General features: G+C 55.4%; 1 protein-coding gene across 1 annotated transcript in view; it reads left to right on the top strand.

Moving 5' to 3' along the window:
- Nucleotides 1–27,275, top strand: part of HSPG2 (heparan sulfate proteoglycan 2) — a 194,685-nt gene that overhangs the window by 140,962 nt on the left and 26,448 nt on the right. The window contains 17 exon segments of the mRNA XM_073316403.1: nucleotides 6,208–6,346; nucleotides 7,287–7,438; nucleotides 8,202–8,337; nucleotides 9,303–9,454; nucleotides 9,899–10,025; nucleotides 10,409–10,560; nucleotides 10,963–11,101; nucleotides 11,529–11,680; nucleotides 12,077–12,215; nucleotides 12,885–13,045; nucleotides 14,251–14,389; nucleotides 14,968–15,119; nucleotides 15,544–15,682; nucleotides 16,116–16,259; nucleotides 17,000–17,134; nucleotides 17,840–18,021; nucleotides 18,698–18,890. Of these exon segments, the coding sequence (XP_073172504.1) occupies nucleotides 6,208–6,346; nucleotides 7,287–7,438; nucleotides 8,202–8,337; nucleotides 9,303–9,454; nucleotides 9,899–10,025; nucleotides 10,409–10,560; nucleotides 10,963–11,101; nucleotides 11,529–11,680; nucleotides 12,077–12,215; nucleotides 12,885–13,045; nucleotides 14,251–14,389; nucleotides 14,968–15,119; nucleotides 15,544–15,682; nucleotides 16,116–16,259; nucleotides 17,000–17,134; nucleotides 17,840–18,021; nucleotides 18,698–18,890 (2,533 nt within the window).

Raw genomic sequence — 27,275 nt, 5'->3', positions numbered from 1 at the left:
GCATTATTTCCCTTTACAAAAACCATGTTGACTCTTCTCCAACAAATTATGTTCATCTATATGTCTGACAATATTTTTCTTTATTATAGTTTCAACCAGTTTGCCTGGTCCTGAAGTCAGGCTTACAGGCCTGTAATTGCTGGGATCACCCCTGGAGCCCTTTTTAAAAATTGGCATCACATTAGCTATCCTCCGGTCATCTGGTACAGAATCTGATTAAATGATTACAGACTACAATTAGTAGTTCTGCAATTTCACATTTGAGTTCCTTCAGAATTCTTGGGTGAATACCATCTGGTCCTGGTGACTTAGAATCAGAGAATCATAGAAGATTAGGGTTGGAAGAGACCGCAGGAGGTCATCTAGTCCAATCCCCTGCTCAAAGCCGGACCAACACCAACTAAATCATCCCAGCCAGGGCTTTGTCAAGCCAGGCCTTAAAAACCTCTAAGAATGGAGATTCCACCACCTCCCTAGATAACCCATTCCAGTGTTTCACCACCCTCTTAGTGAAAAAGTTTTTCCTAATATCCAATCTAAACCTCCCCCACTGCAACTTGAGACCGTTACTCCTCGTTCTGTCGTCTGCCACCACTGAGAACAGCCTAGCTCCATCCTCTTTGAAGCCCCCCTTCAGGTAGTTGAACCCTGCTATCAAATCCCCCCTCACTCTTCTCTTCTGCAGACTAAACAAGCCCAGTTCCCTCAGCCTCTCTTCATAAGTCATGTGCCCCAGACCCCTGATCATTTTCATTGCCCTCCGCTAGACTCCCTCCAATTTGTTCACATCCTTTCTGTTGTGGAGGGCCCAAAACTGGACACAATACTCCAGATGTGGCCTCACCAGTGCTGAATAGAGGGGAATAATCACTTCCCTTGATCTGCTGGCAATGCACCTACTTATACAGCCCAATATGTTGTTGGCCTTCTTGGCAACAAGGGCACACTGCGGACTCACATCCAGCTTCTTGTCCACTGTAATCCCCAGGTCTTTTTCTGCAGAACTGCCGCTTAGCCATTCGGTCCCTAGTCTGTAGCGGTGCATGGGATTCTTCCTTCTTAGGTGCAGGACTCTGCACTTGTCTTTGTTGAACCTCATCAGATTTCTTTAGGCCCAATCCTCCAATTTGTCGAGGTCACTCTGGACCCTATCCCTACCCTCCAGCATATCTACTTCTCCCCCCTCCCCCCACCCCAGTTTAGTGTCATCTGCGAATTTGCTGAGGGTGCAATTCATCCCATCATCCAGATCATTAATAAAGATGTTGAACAAAACCGGCCCCAGTACTGACCCCTGGGGCACTCCGCTTAATATCAGCTGCCAACTAGACATTGAGCCATTGAGCCCGACTTTCTAACCAGCTTTCTATCCACCTTATTGCTGTTTAATTTATCAATTTGTTCCAAAACCACCTCTAATGATACCCCAATCCGGGAGGGTTCCTCAGATTTGTCACCTAAAAAGAATTGCTCAGATTTGGGAATTTCCCTCACATCCTCAGCCACAAAGACCAATGCAAAGAATTCATTTATTTTCTCCACAATGATCTTATCATCCGTGAGTGCTCCTTTAGCACCTTGATCGTCCAGTGGCCTCACTGGTTGTTTAGCAGCTTCCTGCTTCCAATGTACTTTAAAAAAAAATTGCTATTACTTTTTGAGTTTTTCCTAACTGTTCCTCAAATTCTTTTTTGGCCTCTTCCTCATTGTATTTTTACACTTCATTTGCCAGAGATTTTGCTCCTTTCTATTTTTCTCACTAGGATTTAACTTCCACTTTTTAAAGGATGCCTTTTTGCCTCTCACTGCTTCTTTTAATTTGTTGTTTAGCAGTTTTTCCTTAGCTGCTTGGTGGATCCTACCCATCTGGGGAAATTGATTCCTCCTCCCCTTTCTCAGGTGGGTCATTAGCATTTTCATTGACACTCAAGTCTTTAGTAGGATTCTCATCCTGTCTTAAAGAGACAGAGTTAGTTTCCACAAGTACATCAGGAACATCATTTTTCAAAACTGGGAGCTGGATTGGGGTACCCTCTGTCATAGCTCTCTCTGTCCCCAAGGGGTCAGTTGTGTACCTGCTCCCTTCCGGGAGGTCAGTTACACAGTTTCCTCTTAAAACCTGAGCCACAGGTTGGATGCCTGGGAGCAAAGATGCTGACCAAGCAAATCTGTCCTGGGCAAACCCTCCCCTGTAATCAGTGAGGAGACATTCCTGTACTCTCCCAAATTCCTTCTCAACTTCCTCCTCTGGGGCCCCCCTCTAAGACACACATCTCTGTGCTTTCTAGAGTGGGATCTATCCCCTGTGCAGCTGTGAAGGGCTCTCAGCTAACAGCCAGAATGGTTCTTTCACTGGCAGGCACCACGTCCTCCTCCCTCTTTGAATTGGGTTTGTCTGCAGCTACACAGCCCGTGGAACCCTTACCCACCTCAGTATCTCTAGTGTTCCATCACCTTCCTCTGGGCTTCCCGCTAGGACACATCTTCCTATGCACCCTAGAGTGAGGTCTGACTCTTGCTCAACTACAACCTGTTGACAGTCAGCAACCTGGACAGTTTTCTCACTGACAGGCAATATGCTCCCCTTCCACCTGGAGGAAACACTGCCTTTAGCCCACTGGCAGTAGGAGCTGGTCTCAACCACACCCACCCCTGGTAGCAGACTGTTTTCCACTGCTGCAGAGGAATTAAAGAGACGCTCTCCCATTCCTTCAGCAGTTTCTGGGACTTTATCTTTCTCCTCTGGGGTTTCAGCATGATATTCCTCCTTGCTACTGGCAGAACCCTTGACAGCCCAAGCCACATTGAAAAAACATTTCCCAGCAACAATTGTGATGGGTTATTAGGAACTGCCACCACAGTCAGTTCAGCTTCCAAATCTTGAGTTTCTATGTGCACTTTAGCCAAAGGCACACAGAATTTGTGTCCTCCTACTAACAAAAGCTCTGCCATCCATCCTGACAGTCTGTCTTTTTCCTGAACAAGGTTTCTCCTAACCACAGAAATTTCTGCACTTGTGTCCCTCCACCCAAGGTGGTCCTTGCCATTAATTTTGACAGCCTTTATGTGCTTTCTGCCTGGCTGGACAGAGGCTATTTTTACAAACCCTTTATGATAAGTGGTAATTGCCTGAGGTGCCTCTGTGCTCTGGGTAGCAGCATTCCCATGAGTTGCTTGCTGCCTGTTCCCACTCAGCACAGGGCATTTATTCCTCAGGTGCTCAGTGGAATTACAGTGATAGCGCCTTCTGGGCTCTTCTGTTTTTACAGGAGATTTGGGGCGAGGACTAGAGGAATGGATTTAGACAGGTGAGCGCCCAGCCTCCCCTCCACCCTCCTTTTTCCCAGGGATAAAATGGAAACCCAGCTTTCTTCCAGACTTAAACCCCTCTGCCAGTGATTTATTTCTAATAGATGCTTGGATTTGTTCAAATTCATCCGCTAGAGTAGCAAGTTCATCAACAGTCTTCACCTCTTTATCCCATAAACACTATTTTACATCATCACTACATGTATTCAGGAAATGTACCTGAGCAACACGATCACACATTTCTTCAAAGCTTCTAATACCTTTTCCCCTCACCCACTTATCCATCAAATCTTTTATCTGGTTTACATATGCCACAGCACTCATTCCAGCACCCCTCTTAAGGCTTCTAAATTTTACTCTGTGTGTTTCAGGTGTAATCTGAAACTGTTTTAAAGCCATTTCCTTGAATTTACCATAATCTGAAGCATCTCTAATTGGCATCTTATTGAATATATCCAGAGTTCTACCAGAAAACTTTGCAACCAAAATGGGCATCTTTTGGTCTTCTGGAATCTCATGTAGTACACGCAGCCTCTCAAAGGTGATGCAATATTCAGCAATGCCCCCTGTCTCACTGTATGCAGGATACAACCATTCCTATTTGCGGATTTTTGAAGAGGTGGGACTCCCCTTTTTTTGTGGGCTCCACTTCTCTATCAAGTCCAGTTCATGCTTTCTCTCTCTCTCCCTCTCCTCCATGACTAGCTTCCAGGCCTAAATTTCTTTTTCTTGCCATTCCATGGCTCTCTGGTGTGTAGCTTTTTGCCTGGCCTCCTCTGCTTCCATGGCTCTTCAGTGTTCAGCTTCTTGTCTGGCATTCTCTCCTTCAATCTGCAGTGGCTGCAATTCCATATATCTTCTCCTCCTTCTCATCTGCCTGCAATCTACACAGCTCCAGCTTCTTAATAGTTTCACTTTCACTCATTTCCCTACTTTTCTGTCCCTACTTCCCTTGCCCCAAATCAGCAAACAGAAAATAACAAATTGGTAACCACTTTGACTGATTTCTAGCCACCACACTTAAAACTCTCTTAAAAACACCACCAGTGTGTGAAGTCTCACTCAGAGCAACAAGCTGTGCATATGACCCTGCTCGCTGCGCCACTGTGCCGGGTTCCCCCCCAGGGTGCCACCTGGAACTGACCAGCCCCTGACACAGCAGCCTAGACTCCCTTTACACTGTACTGCTGTGACAAGCTGCAGAGCCCTCTCCAACCTGCATTTTCACCAGCATACACACAGGTAGGGACACACCCAGCTGCGGTTACATGCAGGCAGACTCTCTGACCAGCCCCTGCATGGGAAGGCTACAACTAGGGCAACTACCAGCTCCTTAGGCATGCACCCACTTTGGAGTATAAACCCAAAATTATACCGTCTTGAGCTGCACAGGGAGATGTGCAGCGTTAGCTCATAAAATTCACCCCCTTCCACAATGTGAAGAGGAATATGCAACTGCCTTTTGACCCTGAGTTATGATTCCCACACACTGGTTTAGATAAAGCAAAATAAGTTTATTAACTACAATAAGATAGATTTAAGTGATTATAAGGGATAGCAAACAGATCAAAGCAGATTACCTAGCAAATAAACAAAAACTAAGCTTAGTATACTAACGAGATTGGATATGAATAGCAGATTCTCACCTTAAGTGATGATACAAGCAGGCTGCAGATTCCTAAGGGCAAGCTGCACTAACTTACAGCTTGGAATCCCCAGGTGTTCCATTCACAGGCTAAAAATCCCTTTAGCCTGGGTCCAGCACTTCCCCCAGGTCAGTCTTTCTTCCTCAGGTGTTTCCAGGAGTCTCTTTGGGTGGGGAGTCTGTGAAGAACCAGGATAATGTCACTGCCCTGCCTTAAATAGCTTTTCCATATGGCGGGAACCTTTTGTTTCAAAGCTGGGTTCCCATGCCAGTCAGTGGAAGATACTGATGTCCGAAGATGGAGTCCAGCACTAGGTGACCTGGTTACATGTCCCTTGTAGTATCACAGCAACCATTACTCGGAGGCTGTCTGCAGCCTCCTCAGGAAGGCTCCCCAGGGGGGAAATAAGCTTCTTCTAAGGCCTGTTGTTTTCTCTAATGGCCCTTCTCCACCCAGCTTTTCAAAATGAAAACATCTTGTCTAGTGGGCGTTCCCCAGGTGTAAACCCATTTGTAATACAGATACATGGTCAATATTCCTAACTTCAGATACAAAAATGATACATGCATACAAATAGGATAATCATATTCAGTAAATCATAACCTTTCCAATTATATCTCACATGACTTATCTTGCATAAAATACATCATAATTATGCCATAATCATATCATAATTTCTCTATGAAGAATATGAGGTGCAGTGTCACACCCATGTCCCCGGGCAGCCCTTCCCTAGCGTCCCCTCAGGAAAATCAAACCAGCGGCACCTCCAATCCTGCTCCCTGGCCATGTGTGGGTGGAGGGTGACACGTTCTCGTGTAGGCCTCTTCCACGCTGGTCCTTCGCCAGCCCCCAACCCACACGCCCTGGGAAAGGCTGGCCCAGATTGCCCTGCTGTCATGGAGCTAAGCCTGGCCGCTGAGTGGGGGCACCCCCAGCATGATGGAGCATCTCAGGCTCCCTGCAGACTCGGGCCGACCCTGCATTGGTTGCACTCAGGTCATGCTTTCACAATTTTCTGTGCAACCTTCACAGCAAGGGACTGACTCTTTTAGCTGAACGTTGGAGAACCACTGAGAGGCGGGTCCACTCCCCCACCCCAGCTAGTCCTTTGCCCCACACGCTGGGGGAGGCTGCCTTGGCTGAGGGACGCAGGCTTGGGGTTAGCTCCCCCAGCGGCTCCATTCAGCTTGCTAGTTCCATTCTCTCTTCTCACAAAGCCCCATTGCTTTCCTGCCCCATTCCCCGCCAGGTCTCCGGCTCCCACCTGCGGCTGGTCCGGGTCTCAGCGGCCAACTCGGGCGAGTATGTCTGCCGCACCAGCTCCGGCGCTGGCATCCAAGAGGCCTCCATCATCGTCAACATCTACCGGGCCACCGATTCACCGTACTGTAAGTGAAGGCAGTGCCTGGTACGGTGCAGCCCTGGGCTGGCCTGGAAACCCTGACTCGGGCGTGACCTCTGGCCTTAGGGTTCAGGGCATCTGCTCCTCCGCCTTGCTGGCAGCTGGGCCCGGCAGTGCCAGCTGGGATGCACGGGGCGGGAGGGAGCGGGTCCAAGGAGGTCCTGCAGGGAGCCCTTTAGGGCAGCCCTGCAGGGGAAGGCCAAGGCATCTCTTGTCTCCCAGGGGACGAGCAAAGCAGTGAGGAGCAGAAGGAATCTCCTTCCAGGCTGGCCATGGCCATAAAACAGGCTAACCACCACTGGGCCAGCATCTAGTAGGGAGGTGCCCACATCATGGAAACTGCCATCCTGATTGGCACCCCTGCCCTTGGGGCGGCCGGCTCAGCAGAGGCTGAGAAGGAAGTGAGCTGTGGTGCTGATCTGGCTTCGGGCCCCAGAGGGAAAGGGAGACCTGTTTGTGCTGCTGGAGGGAAGGCAATGCTCCAGGAGAGGCTGCATGGCCTGGGCATGGAGGGGGCTCAGGAGACCTGGGTTCTAGCCCCACCTCTGCCCTAGCTTGCTGCGTAACTGGGGCAAGTTACTTCCCCTCCCTGTGAAACTTGCCTTGGGTTCCCCCTGCTTGACCAGCACTGTTCCCTGTCCCTCCACATCACGGCCCGGTGCCTGGGAGCAGAGGCTGCTGGCCATGAGGCCAGAACCTCCAAGCACAGAGCTCCCACACGCCAAGCAGGAGGCGCAGCCTGTCAGCCACCTTGGCCTCTCCTGAAAGCCAGACCCTCAGCTCTCCAGGCTCTGCTGACAGAGCTCCTGCTGCAGGGGCTGGGTGTGGACTAACCACTTTGGCAGGCTGTTTCTATCTCCAATTCCTCTGCTATGTGAGGGGACCTCTCCCCCAGCTCTAACACCCCATCCCCCTGGCTCCTCCAGCCTCGGGCGTCGAGTCCCCTGTCCGCATCGAGTCTTCCTCGTCCTCCATTGCTGAGGGACAGACCATGGACCTTAAGTGCCTTGTCGCGGGCCAGGCACCAGCCATGGTCACGTGGTACAAGCGGAGGGGCTCCCTGCCGGCCAGTCACCAGGTAGGAGATACACACGCGGGACATGATTGCGGGTTCCTTGGGCCCAGGGAGAGTGGGTCTGGCAGGGTTGTTTGCTGCAGATGAGCCCATCTCTGGAGGATGTCCATCTCCCTCCAGAGTTATCTGGTTTCTCACCTTGGTACCCTGGTTAGTACTTGGCAGCTCCATGGGGAAACTGCCCAACTCTGCCATAGCCCAGTGCTGTAGTGGTGTGGGAACAACCTGTCAGGGTCCCCAGGCGGGGGCTCTCGCACGACTCAGGAACAGTCCCTGGAGGGCCCCCTTCAACATATCAGCCCCTGTAGGGTCACTGAGGCCCACACACTAGACGGAATGGATTACTTGATAATTACCTGTTCATTCCCTCTGGGGCCCCTGGCATTGGCCACTGTCGGTAGACAGGATACTGGGCTGGATGGACCTTTGGTCTGACCCAGTGTGGCTGATCTTATGTTCTTATACAAAATACTATGAAAAACTCCCATGCTCTCACATACATGGCTCCTGTCATCCTGCCTGCGCTATCCACAATGCACTGCTGCTCCCAGGGCAGTGGGGCTCGGGTTGCTCTCCTAGGAATGGCGACCGTCAGAGCCTGGCTAACAGGCTGGGATCATGGCAGCCCCCGACGGTGGAGGGTCACCTTGAGGGTGGAGGGTCACCCCTCCTGCCCTGAGGAGACGTTATCGGAGCCTGGATGTCAGATGTGGGGTTTGTCCCTTTCTCTCCTCCACTCTCGCTCTCCCGGTTCCTTCCCCACCAGGTCTCCGGCTCCCACCTGCGTATCCCCCAGGTCTCAGCGGCTGACTCGGGCGAGTACGTCTGCCGCGTCAGCACCGGTGCTGTGGTCCAAGAAGCCTCCATCATTGTCACCGTCAGCAGCGCCGGGTCCTCCTACTGTGAGTTCAGGCAACAGACATGACGGCTGGACTTCCAGTGTCCCACGAGGGGTGGCTCTGTACATCCATGGCAGGCAGCCTGGCCTAGTGGACAGAGCACTGGACTGGGGATCTGGGTTCTATGATCCCTCTGCCACTGACCTGCTAAACTCCTCTGTGCCTCAGTTTCCCCTCCCTTTTTCTGTTTAGCTCTTCAGGGCAGGGTCTCTGTGTCTGTGCAGCGCCTGACACAATGTGGCCCTGATCTCAAATTGGGCAGGGCCTGGCTCTCACTCTGTGTCTGGGCAGTGCCCGGCACAATGGGCCCTGATCTCAGTGGGGCCTCGGGTGGCTCCTGCTATAAACGGTAACGATGATTAGCACATCCCTCACTGCTCAAGGGCTGTGGGGTGATGGCTGCTGAGACTCCTTCGTGGGGAGCATACTGGAGTGTTGAGCAGGTGCTTGGCTCAGGGCAGAGGCAGGATCGGGTGCCACCAGAGACCCTATTTAAAGTGGGGATGGGGGTACGTTGCAGATTCTGCTTCGGTTTCCCCAGCCTAGCCTGTCCCATGGGCACTGGCCTTGGGAAAGTGGGCTTTAGAGGCAGCCTCCCCTGTATATGCACAGCTGAGCTTTGTACCCCAGGACGCATGCCTGAAGCCCTACATGTGGGGAATCCAATCACCTGCCCTGCCTTGGGATCTAGGGTGAGGGGAGGGCAGCATCCTGCTTGCCTTCAGTGCAGGAGCATCCTGCAGAGATCAGGTTGGGGGCCGTCCCCTTTAGATTTCAGAGGGAGAGAGGAGGGGTTCAGCTCTGGGATAATTTCCTGCCGGGGGAAGCCCCATCACCGGGCTGTTGACAGCTGGGGTGGGCTGGGACCATAGGACCCCAGAGTCATTTACATCTCCACTTTGCATGGGGGTATGAAATGCTCTGAGAACATGCTGTCAGCCATGCCTACCTCTTCTTGGCTCTTCCAGCCTTGGGCATCCGCCCCCCAATTCGGATAGAGCAATCATCGTCCTCCGTCACCGAGGGACAGACCCTGGACCTGAACTGCCTTGTTGCAGGCCAGGCGGCAGCCACGGTCACATGGTACAAGCGGGGGGGCTCCCTGCCGGCGGATCACCAGGTAGGAAAGCGAGGCTGGTCTAGTGGGGAGGTTCTGTCCAGGTTCCTCTGGGTCCAAAGAATGTGGCTACTGGGTGAAAATGGCAGCTCTGGGAATGAGCTGGGCTCTGTCCTGCTGCGAGCTGGCTCTATGGGGGTCCCGGTGCAGTGGCAGGACTCCTAGTCGAAAGGGCAGAGCCAGGAGTGGCGTTCTCATCCCTGGCGGCAGAGGAGTCGGGGGCTGGGAGCGTACATGGATAGGGGGGTGAGTCCTGCTCTGCCAGCTGATCAGCAGGGGACCTGGGAGCAGCAGGCGCAAGCCTGAGCCTGGTGGAGGCCAGGCAGGCAGCCCCACGCTGTGTGGTGCAGGTTAGACGCTCCAGCTCCATCCCCGCAGAGCTGGGTCAGAGGACAGCAACCTGGCCTTCCTTCTCTGACTCTGGGCTCTCCGTGACCCGCCCCGCAGCTCTCTGGCTCGCGCCTGCGGCTGGTCCAGGTCTCAGCGGCTGACTCGGGCGAGTATGTCTGCCGCGCCGGCAACAAGGAGGCCTCTGTCATCATCACCATCCAGCAGAGCAGCAGCATCTCCTACCGTGAGTTGTGCGTGGCCACTGTGCTCTCCTCTTCCGCAGGGCGGAGGAAGCTCGGTGCCCTCTGGGGATGTGCCTCTAGTGGGCAAGCCTGAGCACCCGCAGGTGCTGCCATCCAAGGGGAGATCTGAGCCCCCCAACAGGGTGACTAGAATTGATGGGGTGGCTCTGAGCTCCCAAAAGGCGAGGTCTGTGGGTTGTGGGACAGGCCCCTGGGGAAGCGGCTGGAGCCCTGAACTAGACCAGGCAGGGCATTCAGGAGCTCCCTGCTGGTGCTGATCTGGCCCCAGCCCTGGGAGACCTGCCCCCACAGCTCTGCTCCATCTCTTCTCCATGGGAGGGAGCTGGAGCCCGCAGCTCCAACCCTCTGCCCTTGGCCCCTCCAGCCTCAGGCGTCACCCCACCAGTGAGGATCGAGTCTTCCTCATCCTCCGTCGCCGAGGGACAGACCTTGGACCTGAAGTGCATCGTTGCGGGCCAGGTGCAGCCCAGAGTCACATGGCACAAGCGGGGGGGCTCCCTGCCGGCCGGCCACCAGGTAGGAGACATGGGGGGCCTAGCGGGCATTTCCAGAGGGTGTTTCCTGGGCCTTGGATTCCCTTTGCCCTCCCAGGAGGGGGTCTTGTCCCGGGGTTTCCTGGAATACCTTCTCCTCCTGACCAGGCAGCGGGGCTTGGCTCCAGTGGCTCGGGAGCAGAGATATAGTTAGAGGAGGAGGAGGGGCCCCCTGGGCCAGGAGAGCTCAAGGGAGCAGAGCTGAGCAGTCCTGCCAGGAGACCCAGTGGGAACAGCCAGCCCCACCCCACAGCGCAGAGCCTGGGGAGGGGTCGCTTGGGGCCAAAGGCGGGGTAAGGGAGTGGAGGGATCACTGACCTCGCCAGCTTCCCGTGCGCTCCCTCTTCTCATGGACCCGTTCTCCACATGATTCGCTGCCCACCAGGTCTCCGGCTCGCGCTTGCGCATCCCCCAGGTCTCAGCAGCTGACTCAGGCGAGTACATCTGCCGCGTCCGCACTGGTGCCATCACCCAGGAGACCTCGCTCATCGTCACCATCCAGGGTGGCGCCGGCTCCTCTTACTGTGAGTTTGGCCTGGGCTGGGCTGCGGGCACGGGGAATGGCCGGGAAGCAGGAGGGAGCTGGCCTGGGCTGGGCTGCGGGCAGTGGGATGGGCCGGGAAGCAGGAGGGAGCTGGCTGATGTGCTGGCCTGGGCTGGGCAGCGGGCACTGGGAATGGCCGGGAAGCAGGAGGGAGCTGGCTGATGTCCTGGCCTGGGCTGGGCTGCGGGCAGTGGGATGGGCCGGGAAGCAGGAGGGAGCTGGCTGATGTCATGGCCTGGGCTGGGCAGCGGGCACGGGGAATGGCCGGGAAGCAGGAGGGAGCTGGCTGATGTCCCAGCCTGGGCTGTAGTCTCGTGCGCCCTGTGGGTTGATCATAGCTTGGCAGGGCACAGTGGGTCCTTCACCATCTCTGAGCTCTCTGTGCTGAGCCTCTGTTCCCCTTCCAGCTCTGGGCGTCACCCCCCCAGTGAGGATCGAGACCTCTTCCGCGTCCATTGCTGAGGGACAAACCTTGGACCTGAACTGCCTGGTCGCAGGCCAGGCGCAGCCCAGAGTCACGTGGTACAGGCGGGGGAACTCCCTGCCAGCCAGTAGCCAGGTATGGGGGCTCATGGCGGCTGGGAATTGATGGCCGTAGCCCGTAAATTCCCCCATGCTCCTGGGAGCAGCAGACCCATGGGATTTCCTGGGTGGGGCAGCGACGGGGAGAAGGTTGGTGTCCTTGGACAATGAAACCCACAAGAGGCAGCAAATGCTTTGGAAACCAAATGCCTGGAAAAGTCCGTGGTGTCCCAGTCCTGCCTCAGGAGGAGCCACAGGGGCTGCATGGGGGCTGGGAGATGGTGGGAGTCGGACACAGTCCGTGCCAGCCTTGTAAGGGCTTGTCACACAGGCAGGGCTGGCTTTCCCAAGGAGCCCAGCTCCTCGTGTGCCCCTGCCTACCGAGCACAGCTCTCCTCAATGCCCCATGGCCTCTGCCCTCTCTCCCCGCCAGGTCTCCGGCTCCCGCCTGCGCATCCCCCAGGTCTCAGCTGCCGACTCGGGCGAGTACATCTGCCGTGTCAGCAACAGCACCGGCCCCCTGGAAGCCTCCGTCATCGTCACCATCCCCCGCAGTGCCGGCTCCTCGTACCGTACGTCTGGGCAGGGTGGGGCCCACATGTGGAGAGGCCAGTGGGCATGGGACTCAGTGCCAGGGGCCCACACAGACAAGGGGCATGGACCCAGTGCTAGAGACCCCTGGGGGCCCAGTACCCTCTCCTAGATTGGTTCGTACCCATCTCCATGGAGACATCTGTTGAGATTGGCTCAGGGCCCTGGCCTGGCTCAGGAATAGCAGGGGCTTCACATCGGGGTGCACAAGCCAGGAGTCCATGGGGATCGGAGACCCCTGGTGTGGTGAGGTGGGCACTGTGGGCTAAGGGGTGGGGCCAGGTGGGTGCTATAATCCTAGGGCAGGTATTGGGATCCACCTTGGCTAACTCCAGTGCATTGTGGGAGGGCACAGACCCTGCCCCAGTGCTGGGTTAGCCCTGTGGGGCAGGGTCCATGAGGGAGGCTCCCAGGGCTCTGAGTGCTGGGGAGGGCTCGCTTGGGACTGCACAAGGAGGGGAGCCGGGGGTGATAGGATGCGCTGGCTGCATTGCGGGGATCCCATCACCTAGGGGGCCTAGGGTGGAGTCCTTTGGAGCTGGGCAATGCACTGGGAACCTTCCTGCCATGGCTGGGCCCTGCCTGGGGAGATGGACGACACTGCCTTTGCTCCTTGGCACCGTGATGCGATGTTGCACCCTCCCCCTCAGCTCTTCCAGCCTTGGGCGTGGCCCCCCCTGTCCGGATTGAGTCTTCCTCATCCTCCATCGCAGAGGGACAGACCTTGGACCTGAACTGCCTCGTTGCGGGCCAGGAACAGCCCAGAGTCAGATGGTACAAGCGGGGGGGCTCCCTGCCAGCCAGTCACCAGGTACGGCAGCAAGCAGGGGGCTGGGCTGAGCTCCAGATTGGTTTTCTCAGGCCCTGCTCCTGGAACGGCTGTGTCTGGAGGCTCCCAGACAGAGGAGCTTCCCTGGGCAGGGAGACAGGCTTCTGGGCTTTGCCAAGAGTGAGGAGAGAGGTGATTGAGTCGCTCCAGCCGAGGGAATGAAAGCAGCAGTGGGATGCTTAGGGAAGGAGCAATGGCAGCAGATGGCAGCTCTTCTTACCACTGTGCCCCACCCCGGGAGCAGGGGGCCTCAGGACTGACTGGGGCTGTGGACTCTGGGAATCAGGGCAGGCTGCTTCTTGTTTGCAGCTGACACAAATATCGGAGTGGTAAATAAAAAGAGGTTAGGTCACTGACAGAGCAGTCGGATCACTTGGTAAACTGGGCGCAAGTAAACAATATGCATTTTAATATGGTTAAATGTAAATATATCCATCTAGGAACAATGAATGCTGGCCACACTTACAGGATGGGGGACTCTACCCCGGGGAACAGGGACTTTGAAAAAGATTTGGGGACCATGGTGGATAATCAGCCGAACATGAGCTCCCAATACGATGCTGTGACCAAAAGAGCTAATGCAATCCCGGGATGCATAAACAGGGGAATCTCGAGTAGGAGCAGAGAGGTGATTTTACCTCTGTACTTGGCACTGGTGCGACGCAGTTGGCATCCTGGGTCCAGTTCTGGTGCCCACAATTCAAGAAGGATGTTGATACATTGGAGCGGGTTCAGAAAAGAGCCACAAGAAGGATTAAAGGGTTAGAAAACACAATTTATAGTGATAGATTCAAGAAGCTCAATTGATTTTGCTTAACAAAGAGAAGGTTGAGGGGTGACTTGATCCTAGTCTGTAGGCATTTACACGAACAAACGTTTAATAACGGGCTCTAGCAGTGAAAGGTCTGACAGGATGGGACTTGAAGCTAGGCTCATTCAGACTGGAAATAAGGGGGACAGCGAGAGCAATTAACCACTGAAACAATTGACCAGGGTCTTATGGATTCTCCAGCCATGGCAATTTGTAAAGCAAGATGGGATGTTTTTCTAGAAGCTCTGCTCTAGGATTTATTGTGGGCAGGTCTGTGGCCTGGGCTATCCAGGGGGACGGGCTAAGTGATCACAATGGCCTTGGAATCTATGAATCTATGTTTGTCCTGGTCTGTCACGGACCCTCTCCCCACCAGGTCTCCGGCTCCCGCCTGCGCATCCCGCAGGTCTCAGCAGCCGACTCGGGCGAGTACGTCTGCCGCGTCAGCACCGGTGCCGTCACCCAGGAGGCAGCTCTTGTTGTCACCATCGAGGACAGCACCGGCCCATCCCACTGTAAGTCTGCCTGGCCTGCGCTGACGTGGCCTCTCTGGCAGGTAGTCAGTTCTCTGGGACCAAATCCTGCCAGCCGCTCTACAGGCAGGTGGGCTTCGGCAGCCAGGACTGGACATGCCCTAGCTCGGGGCTGGTGCCTGAGGTGGGAGATAAGTGATCTGCTCCCAGGCCGACTCCCGCACAGTCCCCTGCCCACAAGCAGCAGTGTCTGACTCTTGGAGCACTAGGAGCGAGGCTGTCCTGGGTTCGAATCCTGCCTCTGCCATAGATTAGCTGCATGGCCTTGTGCAAGCCTTCTCCTCTCTCTGCTTCAGTTTCCCCATCTGCTGAAGGGGGTGATGATCCTGCCAGCAGGATCAAGGCTGTGGCACAGTTCCCGGGGAAGGGCTGGGAGCCCCTTGCTTGAGTCTTTTCAAAGCTGCCTGCATCAGGCTGTCTGGGATGAGGGGCTCCTGCTCTGGCCATGGGGGCTGGGGGTGGACTGGCTGCTTTGTCAGGCAGTTTCTATCTCCAATTCCTCCGCTGTGTGAGGGGACCTCCCCTGCAGCTCTAACTTCCATCTCCCCCGGCTCCTCCAGCCTCAGGTGTGGTGCCCCACGTCCGGATCGAGTCTTCCTCGTCCTCCATTGCCGAGGGACAGACCCTGGACCTGAACTGCCTCGTTGCGGGCCAGGCACCATCCACAGTCACGTGGTACAAGAGGGGGGGTGCCCTGCCGGCCAGTCACCAGGTAGGAAGTAGCCCAGCACCTGGGGGCACTTTCTTTCTTTTTCCTGGGGTGTGGGGGGGATCTTCCCAGGATTGATTTGTCCTGGGGGACAGAGGGATCTGCTGCTTCTGTCTCCACAGAGCTGTGGCTGGGGATGGGACTGGCTCACTCCCCAGCAGGGCTCCGTCAATGGCCTAGCAGTCAGCTGGGGTTGGGGAATCCAGGTACAATAGACAGATAGACAGTCGCCAGTGAAGGGGGGAGCAGTCACTGACTGGGCCACCCCATGGCGGAGCCCGGCAGCATGGGGAGCGTGTGGGCTGGGGGCTGCCGTGGCTCTGGTCCCATGGCAGCTGTCGGAAGTGGGATCAGACTTTCCCAGGGATTGGCTGTAGACAGATGCTTCAGCCCTTTCTCTCCGACTCCTGGACTCCTCTCCCGCCAGGTCTCCGGCTCCCACCTGCGGCTGGTCCAGGTCTCTGCAGCCGACTCAGGCGAGTACGTCTGCCGCGTCAGCACCAGCGCCGGCCCCCGCGAGGCCTCCATCACTGTGAGCGTCTCCTCTGGCACCAGCTCCTCCTACCGTAAGTCTGTCTGGCCTGCTGATAGGTGGGCGGTCCTAAGGCCGTGGCTCAGGGGCTCCCCGGGGATAGTCTATCCAGTGACACTCAGACAGCTCATGAGCCACAAGTGGCTCCAGGTGGCTCCTGCGGCTCTTCGCAGCACATATTAAAACACTGTGATTTCATAAGTAACCAAGCAGGGTGCTGTTACTCTGTTATTGACCGACTGCAGCTGATAAAATAATGCTATTCGGTCAGTCATTTTGCTGCGAGAACGATATCGAGATAATTCCCATCAGACTGTTTCAATCGGAATCTCTCGCGCTACAGGAAGTGAACCAATGGCTTCACGCGACTGGGGCTTTTGGGGTAGTGCTGCTGGCTAATTTAGCTCCCGAACGCCTGAGGTCTGGGTGTCACAGCTCTAACCCCGTTTCCCTTCCCCGCCTGGCAGGTCTGCAGAGCCCCATCATCTCCATCGAGCCACACAGCACTGCTGTGCGCCAGGGCGAGGATGCCACCTTCAAGTGCCGCATCCATGATGGTGCCCGGCCCATCAATATCACTTGGAAGATGGCCCCAAAGCAGCAGCTGCAAGGTAGTTCTCACGCCAACTCCAGCCCACTGCTGCTGATGTCCCCCCCAGTGCCCTGGGTCCAGTACCCACGGCCCCCACCATACAGGACCCGACATCCCCTCTTCATCAGCGTCCCTTCCCCCACACCTTGTTGTCCTCTCCCTGCCCCCACTTCTCTCCAAGATCCCCCCATGAGTGCTAGCCCTGCTCCCCCAGACCCACAGCGCCTAGTCTCCTGTGGGGGCACTCCCATTCCCTGGCCAGGATGCTGGGCAGCCATGGGCATTGTCCCTCTCCACTGCAGCAGCCATCTGCAGACCCTGTGTCGTCCTCCCTTCCCATGTGGGGCCATGGGGCCTGGACGCCCGTTGGGCTCTGCATATCTGGGGTGTGAGCAAAAACAGCCCACCCTTCCCCTGGGCCAGGGACACATGGGCCCCTGCTCTAGCCATGGCCCCAGCTCCCTGGGCTCGCACTAGAGTGAGAGCAAACAACCTGGGGCACAGAGGGGCTGCAGGGCAGCAGTGTTGGTTTCAGGGAAGCTCAGCTCCTCCAGTCCCAGCATATGCCAGCAAGAGGCGTGATAAGATAGAGTAAGAGCCTGGGTGCTCGGGGGAAGTTCCCAGCTACTCCAGTCCTGGCCTCTCCCAGCAGGGGGCGCTGTCAGTGTTTCAGGCGTTAGGAATCTGGGTTTTCTGCAAGAGCTCCCAGCCCCAGGGGTGAGATCAGCTGTTTGCTCACCTGTGTCTTTCCCCCTGCAGACAATGTGAAGATCAGCCCCAATGGCTCAGTGATCACCATCTACAGGGCTCGCCCCAGCAACCAGGGGGCCTATCGCTGTGTGGCCTCCAACCGCTACGGCGTAGCCAACAGCGTGGTTAACTTAATGGTGCAAGGTGAGAGGCCGTGAGTACAGGAGAGGGGGCAGCGCTGGGGACAGGCAGTTGGGATACCTGGCCTGGTCCCTAGCTCACTGACTGGCCCCTGAAAGCCTCTAGCTGGCACCCCAGCATTGTCGTTCTATCACACCAGTCCGCCTCAGCTTCACCCTGTCCCGGGTGGGCGCTGAGGGTCTCGGTGGTGGGGGCCAACCTGAGCTGCTGCTCCAGGACTGGAACCCTGTGTCGGCTGCCGTGCTCTGGCAATGGGGCTGGCGGAGGTGCACTCGGGCTGTTCCTGGTCTCTTGCCCGGGAGCCAGTGGAGCCTGGGGATGTTCCTCAAGCCAGGGAGCCCATGGGCAGGGATGGGGGGGCCTTTGGGGAGGGGTAGGTTTAACCCCCAACAGCCTCCCAGCCTGGATTGCATGTCCCAGTCGGGCCCACCCCCAGACACGCCCCTCAGTGCTCAGGGCTTGAATCCGCTTGTGTAGGGCTGGCCTGAAAGCCCACTGACTAGCTGAGCACACTGGGGGCTGGGCTGCTGGCCACCCCACTTTGGCTCCACACTCCTGCCCAGCAGCTCCTTGAAAGCTCTTGGGGCCATCTTGGTGCTGCCCCTGCAGTCTGTCGGGGCCAGCTCCCAGCTGCTCCATGAGGATTTCTAGCAGCTCTGGCTGGCAGGTTGTGCCCTGACTCCACCCCTCCCCTCTGCACCCTTCCAGGCTCTCCTACAGTGTCTGTGATGCCCCAGGGCTCCGTGACGGTGAAGACAGGCAAGTCCATCAGCCTGGATTGCCTTGGCATGGGCGACCCTCGCCCGCTGGTTCGCTGGAGCCGCTTGGGCATGAGGCAGAAAATCGAGCACCAGACCTTGTTGCCCCTGGAGAGCCAAGCAGTGCTACAAGTAAGCTGGGGCTGGGGGGAGGGGGAGGGGGCCCCGCACCATGGCACAGGCAACTTGGCCTTTATCCTGTCCATGTGGACCATGGGGCTATCGGGGTCGCCAGGGGATCTGCCCATGGCTGCACCACAGTCCAGTCCTGCCCGGCCAGGGAGCAGAACTCCCTTCCTCAGCCAACCATAGCAGGAGCTGAGCAAAGAAACCACCCATGCCGGCCTCTGATGGGGCATGGGGCAGTTCAGGGCCCACTCTGAGGTAGGGGGGCAGGCAACGTGGCCTCCCCATTGTGACTGAGCTGTCTGCCTGGATCGCACTGGGACAGGGACCTGGCCCGTCCTTCCCCGAGGCTGCTGGGCACAGACAGACCCTGGGTTTCTCTCTGGCTCCCACAGCCTGGATCCCCACACAAGTGCCCCTAAATACTGCCCTGGGCCTGGCGGACATGAAAGGGGCTGCTGCCCTCTGCGCTCCGGGCTCCCTGTCTTGCTGTCTGCAGGGCACAGCGCTGGACCCCCAGCCAGCTCGCTGGGCAGAGCTGCAACAGACAAGGCTGCACCCCCTACAACAGGACCTAGTGCCGCCTAACATCACTCCTGTCGCTCAGCCTTGGGGGGACTGGAAGGGGGATGTGGCTTCATCACACCCCACAGGCCTCCCAATGCTGTGTCTCTGCCCCCAGATCTCGGCAGCCAAGTCTGAAGACGCTGGCACCTACATCTGCGTGGCCCAGAACTCCATCGGCTCCGCACAGGTCCAAGTGGAGGTGAACGTGGAAGCTGCCCACGGAAAGCCCGGCGCCCCTGAGATCACAGTGAAGCCGACACTGACAGTGGTAGCTGGAGAAACCGCGACCCTCCAGTGCTCTGCTACAGGTACTTGTGTGCCAGGCAGGGCCACTGGCTTCCCTGGCGCTGTCCACTTGTAGGGCAGAGCTGGGGAGTAGCCTGCAGCCAGAGCTCCGAGAAGGGATGGGAGTTTGGGAGCGGCTCCCTGGGGAGGCTCCCACTTGACTTGGGGCAGAGATCCATGCCTCCTGTTCTGCCAGCCCCTGTTTGGCCTTCCCATTCCTCCTCCCTAGTATGAGTCTCAGACCTGGCAGCTAAATGGGGCCAGGCCTACTCCGTCTGGAGGTAGGAGACCACAAAGGGCAGCCAGAGGGCAGGGTTGGGGGGCACTTATCTCCTTGAGGCAATGCTCTGTGGGCAGCACCCTGCTGTTGGCACCTCCACACCCATCACACGTCCCAGGGCACTTGGGAGCCACCACAAAACCCATGTGAGCCCAGAGCCAGTGAACACCTGCTGGAACCACTGCTGGCTGAGATGGGTGGGCTTCCGGGGGAAAGCCAGACCCTGGCATCCAGCAGACAGGTGAGAGCGCTGAATTCTCCTTGCATTGTGGAAGGTGGGTTATGCCACTGAATGAGAAGGATGAAATAGTCAGCTCCACTCAGGCTGTTCAATCAAGTTCCCTGAACTACAGATCTGACAGGGTGGGTAAGGAAAGGCAAAGCTGCCCAAGTCAGATCCCGGGCCTGTCTGCATGCACAGGGCCAATTTCTTTACAGTCTGCAGGGTTTTTATGTTACCTATTTATCTCACAGGACAATTTGTGATTAGTCCACTTCCCATGGAACGTTCAATCGTTTAGACTGTTACATTTCTATCCTCCTTTACGTTCCCCTCTACAAAGAATCACAACACCTTTGACCTACTTAAAAGAACTTATCTGGGGTTTAACCAAGAGTCTTAACCAGTTCATTCCATTTGTTCTGTGCGTCTGAGTGCATTTTAAACGTCACGCTTTCCACAAGATGATGTATGTCTCCACTGATACATTTCTTTGCTATTAAATTAACAGTATTTTTTCTGTAACAATTTTTTTTTACTTTATCCCTTTTTATGGTTTTATTACTACAGTATAACTTGTGATTTTAGTAGAAGCCGGCTGCAGGTTACAGAAGGATTACGTACATTCACTTCATGAGCAGTTACTTTATCTGCTAGTAATTTTGTTATATTTAGTCTTGGAAGGAGTAGATTTTTATCTGTAAATGTCAGTTTCACCATATACACACATATGGAGGCATAGACCTACACACAAACACAGACACAGAGACACAAACACACACACAAATATTTCCATCAATAATAATTGAAATTCACAGCTAGGCAAAGTGAGAAAAATGCTGCTTAAGAACTAGAGTTTGGTTTCAGGCTCTGCACTTTGTCTGACACACGATGTTGACAATTTGTGTTTTAACAGTTATAAAGCATTAACTCTTTGAGTCTCAACATTGACTGTCATTAAATAGCAAGAAAAAGAGGACTTGTGGCACCTTAGAGACTAACTAATTTATTTGAGCATAAGCTTTCGTGAGCTACAGCTCACTTCATCAGATGCATCCAATGAAGTGAGCTGTAGCTCACGAAAACTCATGCTCAAATAAATTGGTTAGTCTCTAAGGTGCCACAAGTACTCCTTTTCTTTTTGCGAATACAGACTAACACGGCTGCTACTGTGAAACCTGTCATTAAATAGTTATTCTTCTTCGAGATGAGTTGCTCATATGCATTCCACGGTAGGTGTGTGTGCTCACCACGTGCACCGGTGCTGGAAGTTTTTCCCAGCAGTACCTGTAGGGGAGCACCCCAGCGAGCCCATGGTGCGGTATAAGGGGGTTGCGCGCTCCCCCCACCCTCAGTGCCTTCTTGCCGCCAGTGAAGGTGCTTCGGAACTGCTCTGCTCCAGCTTTCTGCTGTAGCTTCCCGGTTTGGACTGTTGTTTAGTTCATAGATAGTTAGTACCTGTAGTAAAAAAAAAAAAAGAACAGGAAGTCATATAGATAGAGTAGAGAAGTGCTCCGGGGTTGGGGCATGCCCTGCGCCCCGGGCTTTAAGTCGTTCGACACTTGTAAACGGCCTATGCCCATAAGTGATCTGCACACTAGCTGTTTACGCTGTCTTGGGGAAACCCACCTCAGCGACCGCTGCAAGATTTGCAGATCATTTAAGCCTCAGACCAAGAAGGAGCAGGACATTCGGCTCCAAGCCATATTGATGCAGTCAGCTCTGACCCCAACACTGCTATGCCGCTCCGAGTTGGCACCGAGCACCACAGCATTCGTGTGTGGCGACCCAGCGGTGCCCTCCACCAGCCGGCACTGCTCCCCATCCACAGGACACGCTAAGAAGATGAAGAAGCGATCTCGATCAAGGCACCGGGGCAAGACTGTATTTTAAAGAATCCTTATTGAGGTTACAGGGACAAGCCATCCCGATGTGTAAAAAGAATAGTAAATATGGCAGGCGACCAGCTTGGCTTAACAGTGAAATCCTTGCTGATCTTAAACACAAAAAAGAAGCTTTCAAGAAGTGGAAGTTTGGACAAATGACCAGGGAGGGGTACAAAAATATTGCTCGGGCATGCAGGAGTGAAATCAGGAAGGCCAAATCACACCTGGAGTTGCAGCTAGCGAGAGATGTTAAGAGTAACAAGAAGGGTTTCTTCAGGTATGTTAGCAACAAGAAGAAAGTCAAGGAAAGTGTGGGCCCCAGACTGAATGAGGGAGGCAACCTAGTGACAGAGGATGTGGAAAAAGCTAATGTACTCAATGTTTTTTTTGCCTCTGTCTTCACGAACAAGGTCAGCTCCCAGACTGCTGCACTGGGCAGCACAGCATGGGGAGGAGGTGACCAGCCCTCTGTGGAGAAAGAAGTGGTTCGGGACTATTTAGAAAAGCTGGACGAGCACAAGTCCATGGGGCCGGACGCGTTGCATCCGAGAGTGCTAAAGGAGTTGGCGGATGTGATTGCAGAACCATTGACCATTAACTTTGAAAACTCATGGCGATCGGGGAAGGTCCCAGATGACGGGAAAAAGGCTAATGTAGTGCCCATCTTTAAAAAAGGGAAGAAGGAGGATCCTGGGAACTACAGGCCAGTCAGCCTCACCTCAGTCCCTGGAAAAATCATGGAGCAGGTCCTCAAGAAATCACTTCTGAAGCACTCAGAGGAGAGGAAAGTGATCAGGAATAGTCAGCATGGATTCACCAAGGGAAAGTCCTGCCTGACTAATCTGATTGCCTTCTATGATGAGATAACTGGCTCTGTGGATGCAGGGAAAGCAGTGGACGTGTTGTTCCTTGACTTTATCAAAGCTTTTGACACGGTCTCCCACAGTATTCTTGCCAGCAAGTGAAAGAAGCATGGGCTGGATGAATGGACTATAAGGTGGATAGAAAGTTGGCTAGATCATCGGACTCAACGGGTAGTGATCAATGGCTCCATGTCTAGTTGGCAGGCGGTATCAAGTGGAGTGCCCCAAGGGTCTGTCCTGGGGCCGGTTTTGTTCAATATCTTCCTAAATGATCTGGAGGATGGTGTGGATTGCACCCTCAGCAAGTTTGCAGATGACCCTAAACTGGGAGGAGAGGTAGATACGCTGGAGGGTAGGGATAGGATACAGAGGGACCTAGACAAATTGGAGGATTGGGCCAAAAGAAATCTGATGAGGTTCAACAAGGACAAGTGCAGAGTCCTGCACTTAGGACGGAAGAATCCCATGCACCGCTACAGACTAGGGACCAAGTGGCTCGGCAGCAGTTCTGCAGAAAAGGACCTGGGGATTACAGTGGACGAGAAGCTGGATATGAGTCAACAGTGTGCCCTTGTTGCCAAGAAGGCCAATGGCATTTTGGCGTGTATAAGTAGGGGCATTGCCAGCAGATCGTGGGACGTGATCGTTCCCCTCTATTCGACATTGGTGAGGCCTCATCTGGAGTACTGTGTCCAGTTTTGGGCCCCACACTACAAGAAGGATGTGGAGAAATTGGAAAGCGTCCAGCGGAGGGCAACAAAAATGATTAGGGGACTGGAATACATGATTTATGAGGAGAGGCTGGGGGAACTGGGGATGTTTAGTCTGCGGAAGAGAAGAATGAGGGGAGATTTGATAGCTGCTTTCAACTACCTGAAAGGGGGTTCCAAAGAGGATCAGTCTAGGCTGTTCTCAGTGGTGGCAGATGACAGAACGAGGAGTAATGGTCTCAAGTTGCAGTGGGGGAGGTTTAGGTTGGATATTAGGAAAAACTTTTTCACTAGGAGGGTGATGAAGTACTGGAACGGGTTACTTAGGGAGGTGGTGGAATCTCCTTCCTTAGAAGTTTTTAAGGTCAGGCTTGACAAAGCCCTGGCTGGGATGATTTAGTTGGGGCTTGGTTCTGCTTTGAGCAGGGGGTTGGACTAGATGAGGTCCTAGGGTCCCTTCCAACACTGATATTCTATGATTCTAAGACTGGGGGCGAGACTAGACCTACGTTGGGCAGCTCTCGATCCCCCTCGACCTCGCAGCCTCCAACTCAAGTTAAGTGGAGTAGCCCAGCCCACTCCGAGCCAGCTTCCCCGGACGTCAGTGGCCACATATGGGTGCCCTCCACGCCAGGGGTCCTACAGGTGGCTTGAGACGTAATGTCTCTCCCGGTAGCGGCTGCACCGACCCCAGTGGCTCCTCAGTCCAGAGGCAAGCCAGTGCTCGGCCCACCACAGTCGCCACGCGGGCGGTACCACTCACGGTCAAGGGAAGGTTCCCGACACCGTTCTCCGCAGAGTGACTTCTCCGCTCGCAGCCCTTGCCGGTCCATGTTGACCCCCACCAGACTGTCTGTCTGGGTGATGAGCAGCAGGGAATCCAGGCACTGCTCTGCATAGAGGGAGCGCAGGCCTCAAGATCAGGAGCATGCCCCACCGGGTCTGGGACAGACGGTCCCAGAGGTCACCAACTCCAAGAAGCCACCATAGTCCCTCGCAGTACCGATGTTACTCTCCATCTGGCTGAGGTCCCCAACCCGGCACCGCTCCCACAGCCCTAGGCATAGATCGCTGGCAAGTGGCCATCATGGAGCCGCTCGTAGAGCAGCTGTTACAGACGGTACTCTACAACAAACTCAAGGTCTCGAGCCTGGCACCGTTCACGATGCCTTTACTCATCCCCATCCCAGGATAGCAGCCGTTCGTATGCCAGCATGGCCTCCCCTTGAAGCCGACCGTCGGCAGACGGGGCGAGTCCAGCGGGGCAGCCCACAGCAAGTACGGTGGCACCAGGCTCCCTGGCCAGCGCCCTGGCACCAATGGACCCCAGGAGCCCCAACGCAGCCCCCAGTGGTGGTTCACTCAGTGGCCGGGGCCTCGGAAAGACCGTCGGCCTCCCTCTCTCAGTCCCCCAGGAAGGGGTGGGGGGAGCGCTCTTCCCCAGCCCCGTGCTCAGAAGGGGACCAAGTGTTGGGTTCTGTGGCACCGGTGGGGACGCAGAGGACCGTGCTCCCATCCTCACCCTCCCCTGATAAGGGAAACTCCTCCTCCTGTGTCCCAGGAGGACACAAACGCCCACCAAGAGCTCTTGAAAAGGGAGGCTTCGAGCTTCAGTCTACAGGCCTTCGGACTCCCTCTTCGATGTCCTCTCGGCCACAGCGCTCCCTCTCCACGACGGGGTGGCGAAGATCTCCAATGCCCTGTGACAGATCCTGTCTTCCCTGCCTCCCATATCTAAAAGGGCAGAGCAGAAGTATTTTGTGCCCACAAAGGGGCACGAATATCTATACTCCCACCCCAACTCCCTAGTGGTCAAGGTGGTCAACCACAAGGAGCATCAGGGCCAACCTGCTCCCACCCGTAAGAATAAGAATCGAGGAGGCCGGACTTGTTCGGCCAAAAGCTTTATTCTTCCTCGAGCTTCCAGCTGAGGGTGGCAAACCACCAAGCCCTGCTGGGCAGATATAACTTTAACTCAATGCCAAAGTTTACGGACTCCCTCCAGGAGCATAATAGGAAGGAGTATAAGGCCCTGGTAGAGGACGGCACAGCTGCCATGAGAGCAGCCCTTCAGGCAGCCTCGGATGCAGTGGACATGGCTGCAAGAACTATGGCCTCTGTGGTGTCCATGAGGAGGCTCCTCTTGTACGGGTTGTCCAGCGGGGGACAGAGCTCCCTGCAGGACCTCCCCTTCGATGACAAGGCCCTGTTCTCGGAGCAAACAGACATGAAATTACACGGCCTCAAGGACTCTTGCACGACCTTGAAGACTCTTGGTCTATACGTCCCGGTCCCAGCCAGGACCAAGTTCAAGCCTCAGCAGGCACCCAGACAGGCCACCCACTCAAGACACGAGCCTCCCTATAAAAAAATCTAGGGACTATGAGAAACGCCCACAGCAGCAGTCTCGGCCTGCACCCCAGCTTGGTCCCTCTACGGGCAAGCACCAATTTTGATGGGATGCTCGGGGACGACTTACCAGTCTGCACCAGGGATCCACCCAACCTAACCTTCTCCAACAGTCTGTCTTTTTTCCTCCCGGAGTGGTCGCGACTGACCTCGGACCATTGGGTCCTCAACACCATCTCCAGGGGCTATACCCTCTAGTTTCTCTCTACCCCACCTACCCACCCGCCCTCCCATCCCTCTTCAGGGACCCCTCTCAGGAAAGCATACTCAAGCAGGAGGTGAGGCGGCTCCTTCACCTTGGAGCAGTGGAGGTGGTGTCTGCAAAGTTCAGATACAGAGGGTTCTACTCCCGCCATTTCCTTATCTCGAAAGCCAAAGAGGGCCTCAGGCCCATCCTGGACCTGCGAGGCCTAAACCAATACATGGTAAAACTCAAGTTCCGCATGGTTTCCCTGGCCTCCATCATTCCCTCCCTGGATCCCGGAGACTGGTTCGCTGCCCTCGATCTCCAAGACACATACTTTCACGTTCACATATTCGAGGGCCACAGGCGTTTCCTCCGCTTCACAGTAGGACAGGAACACTACCAGTTCACCGTCCTCCCATTTGGCCTCTCCATGGCACCCAGAGTCTTCACAAAGTGTATGTCTGTGGTGGCGGCCTACCTCAGGCGTCAGGGGGTCCAGAAATCTCCCCTACCTCAACAACTAGCTGGTCAAAGGCAGCTCCAGATCACAGGTACAGGAACACGAAACACTCCTCCTGTCCACATGCACCACACTGGGGCTGCTGGTAGACAACACCAAATCCACGTTAGTATGGATACAACATATAGAGTTAATTGGCACAATTCTCGATGCGACATTGGCCAGAGCTTTCCTCCCGCCGGACAGGTTCGAAACTTTGAGGGAGCTCATCCAGGTGATCACGAGGTTTCCCGTGACAGTGGCCAGGGCGTGCCTCCAACTCCTGGGTCACATGTCAGCATGCACATACATGGTACGTCATGCCAGACTCAGGACGCGGCCCCTTCAGCTCTAGCTAGCCTCAACGTTCTCCCAGTCCAGAGACAGGTTGGACAAGGTCCTCACCGTGCCTGAGCACGTTCTAGCCTCCCTCTGTTGGTGGTCCACCCCGGAGAACATGCTCCAAGGGGTCCCGTTCAGGAGCTGCCCCCCAACTATAGAATTGGTGTCCGATGCATTGGACTTGGGGTGGGGAGCCCACATGGGAAACCTCCAGACCCAAGGCCTGTGGTCTGCACAGGATCTAGCCATGCACATAAACGTCAAAGAACTCAGGGCGGTCAACACCGCCTCGATGTTCTACATCAACTGGCAAGGCGGAGCTCGATCCTCAGCCCTCTGCCAGGAAGCCCTCCGGCTGTGGGACTTCTGTATAGCCCATAATATCAGGCTGGAAGCCCACCACTTACCAGGCATCCGGAACTCTCTGGCGGATCGCCTGAGCCGGGACTTCTCCTCCCAACATGAATGCTCACTGCACACGGAGGTGGCGCACATGATCTTCCAAAAGTGGGGTATTCCCCAGATGGACCTGTTAGCGACCAGGCAGAACCGCCGCTGCCCCCGGTTCTGCTCCAGGAGGGGCCTGGGCAAGGGCACGATTTCCGATGCCTTCCTTCTGTCATGGTCGGGTCAGCTGCTATATGCTTTTCCACTGATAGGCAAGGTCCTAGAAAAAGTCAAGACAGACAGGGCTCGCGTCCTCATGATCGCCCCAGCATGGCCCAGGCAGCACTGGTGTGGGACTCTTATGAGCCTGTCCATTACCCCCCTGTGGCTGCTGCCAACCTGCCCAGACCTTCTCTCTCAGGACCAAGGTCGCCTCCTCCACCCCAACCTTTCAGCCCTCCACCTCACAGTGTGGTTGCTCAATGGCTAGGCCACGAGGAGAGGACCTGCTCGGAGAGGAGAGGACGTGACAGGCCTACCTGGCAAAATGGTCTCGGTTCTCTCAGTGGGCCACGGATCGCGGCGTCTCACCAGTGGCTGCCCCGCTACAGGTTGTACTGGATTA

The sequence above is a fragment of the Lepidochelys kempii genome, chromosome 18 (genome assembly GCF_965140265.1).
Source record: "Lepidochelys kempii isolate rLepKem1 chromosome 18, rLepKem1.hap2, whole genome shotgun sequence".
NCBI lineage: Eukaryota > Metazoa > Chordata > Testudines > Cheloniidae > Lepidochelys > Lepidochelys kempii.
This window is presented reverse-complemented; position numbering and strand designations above follow the sequence as displayed.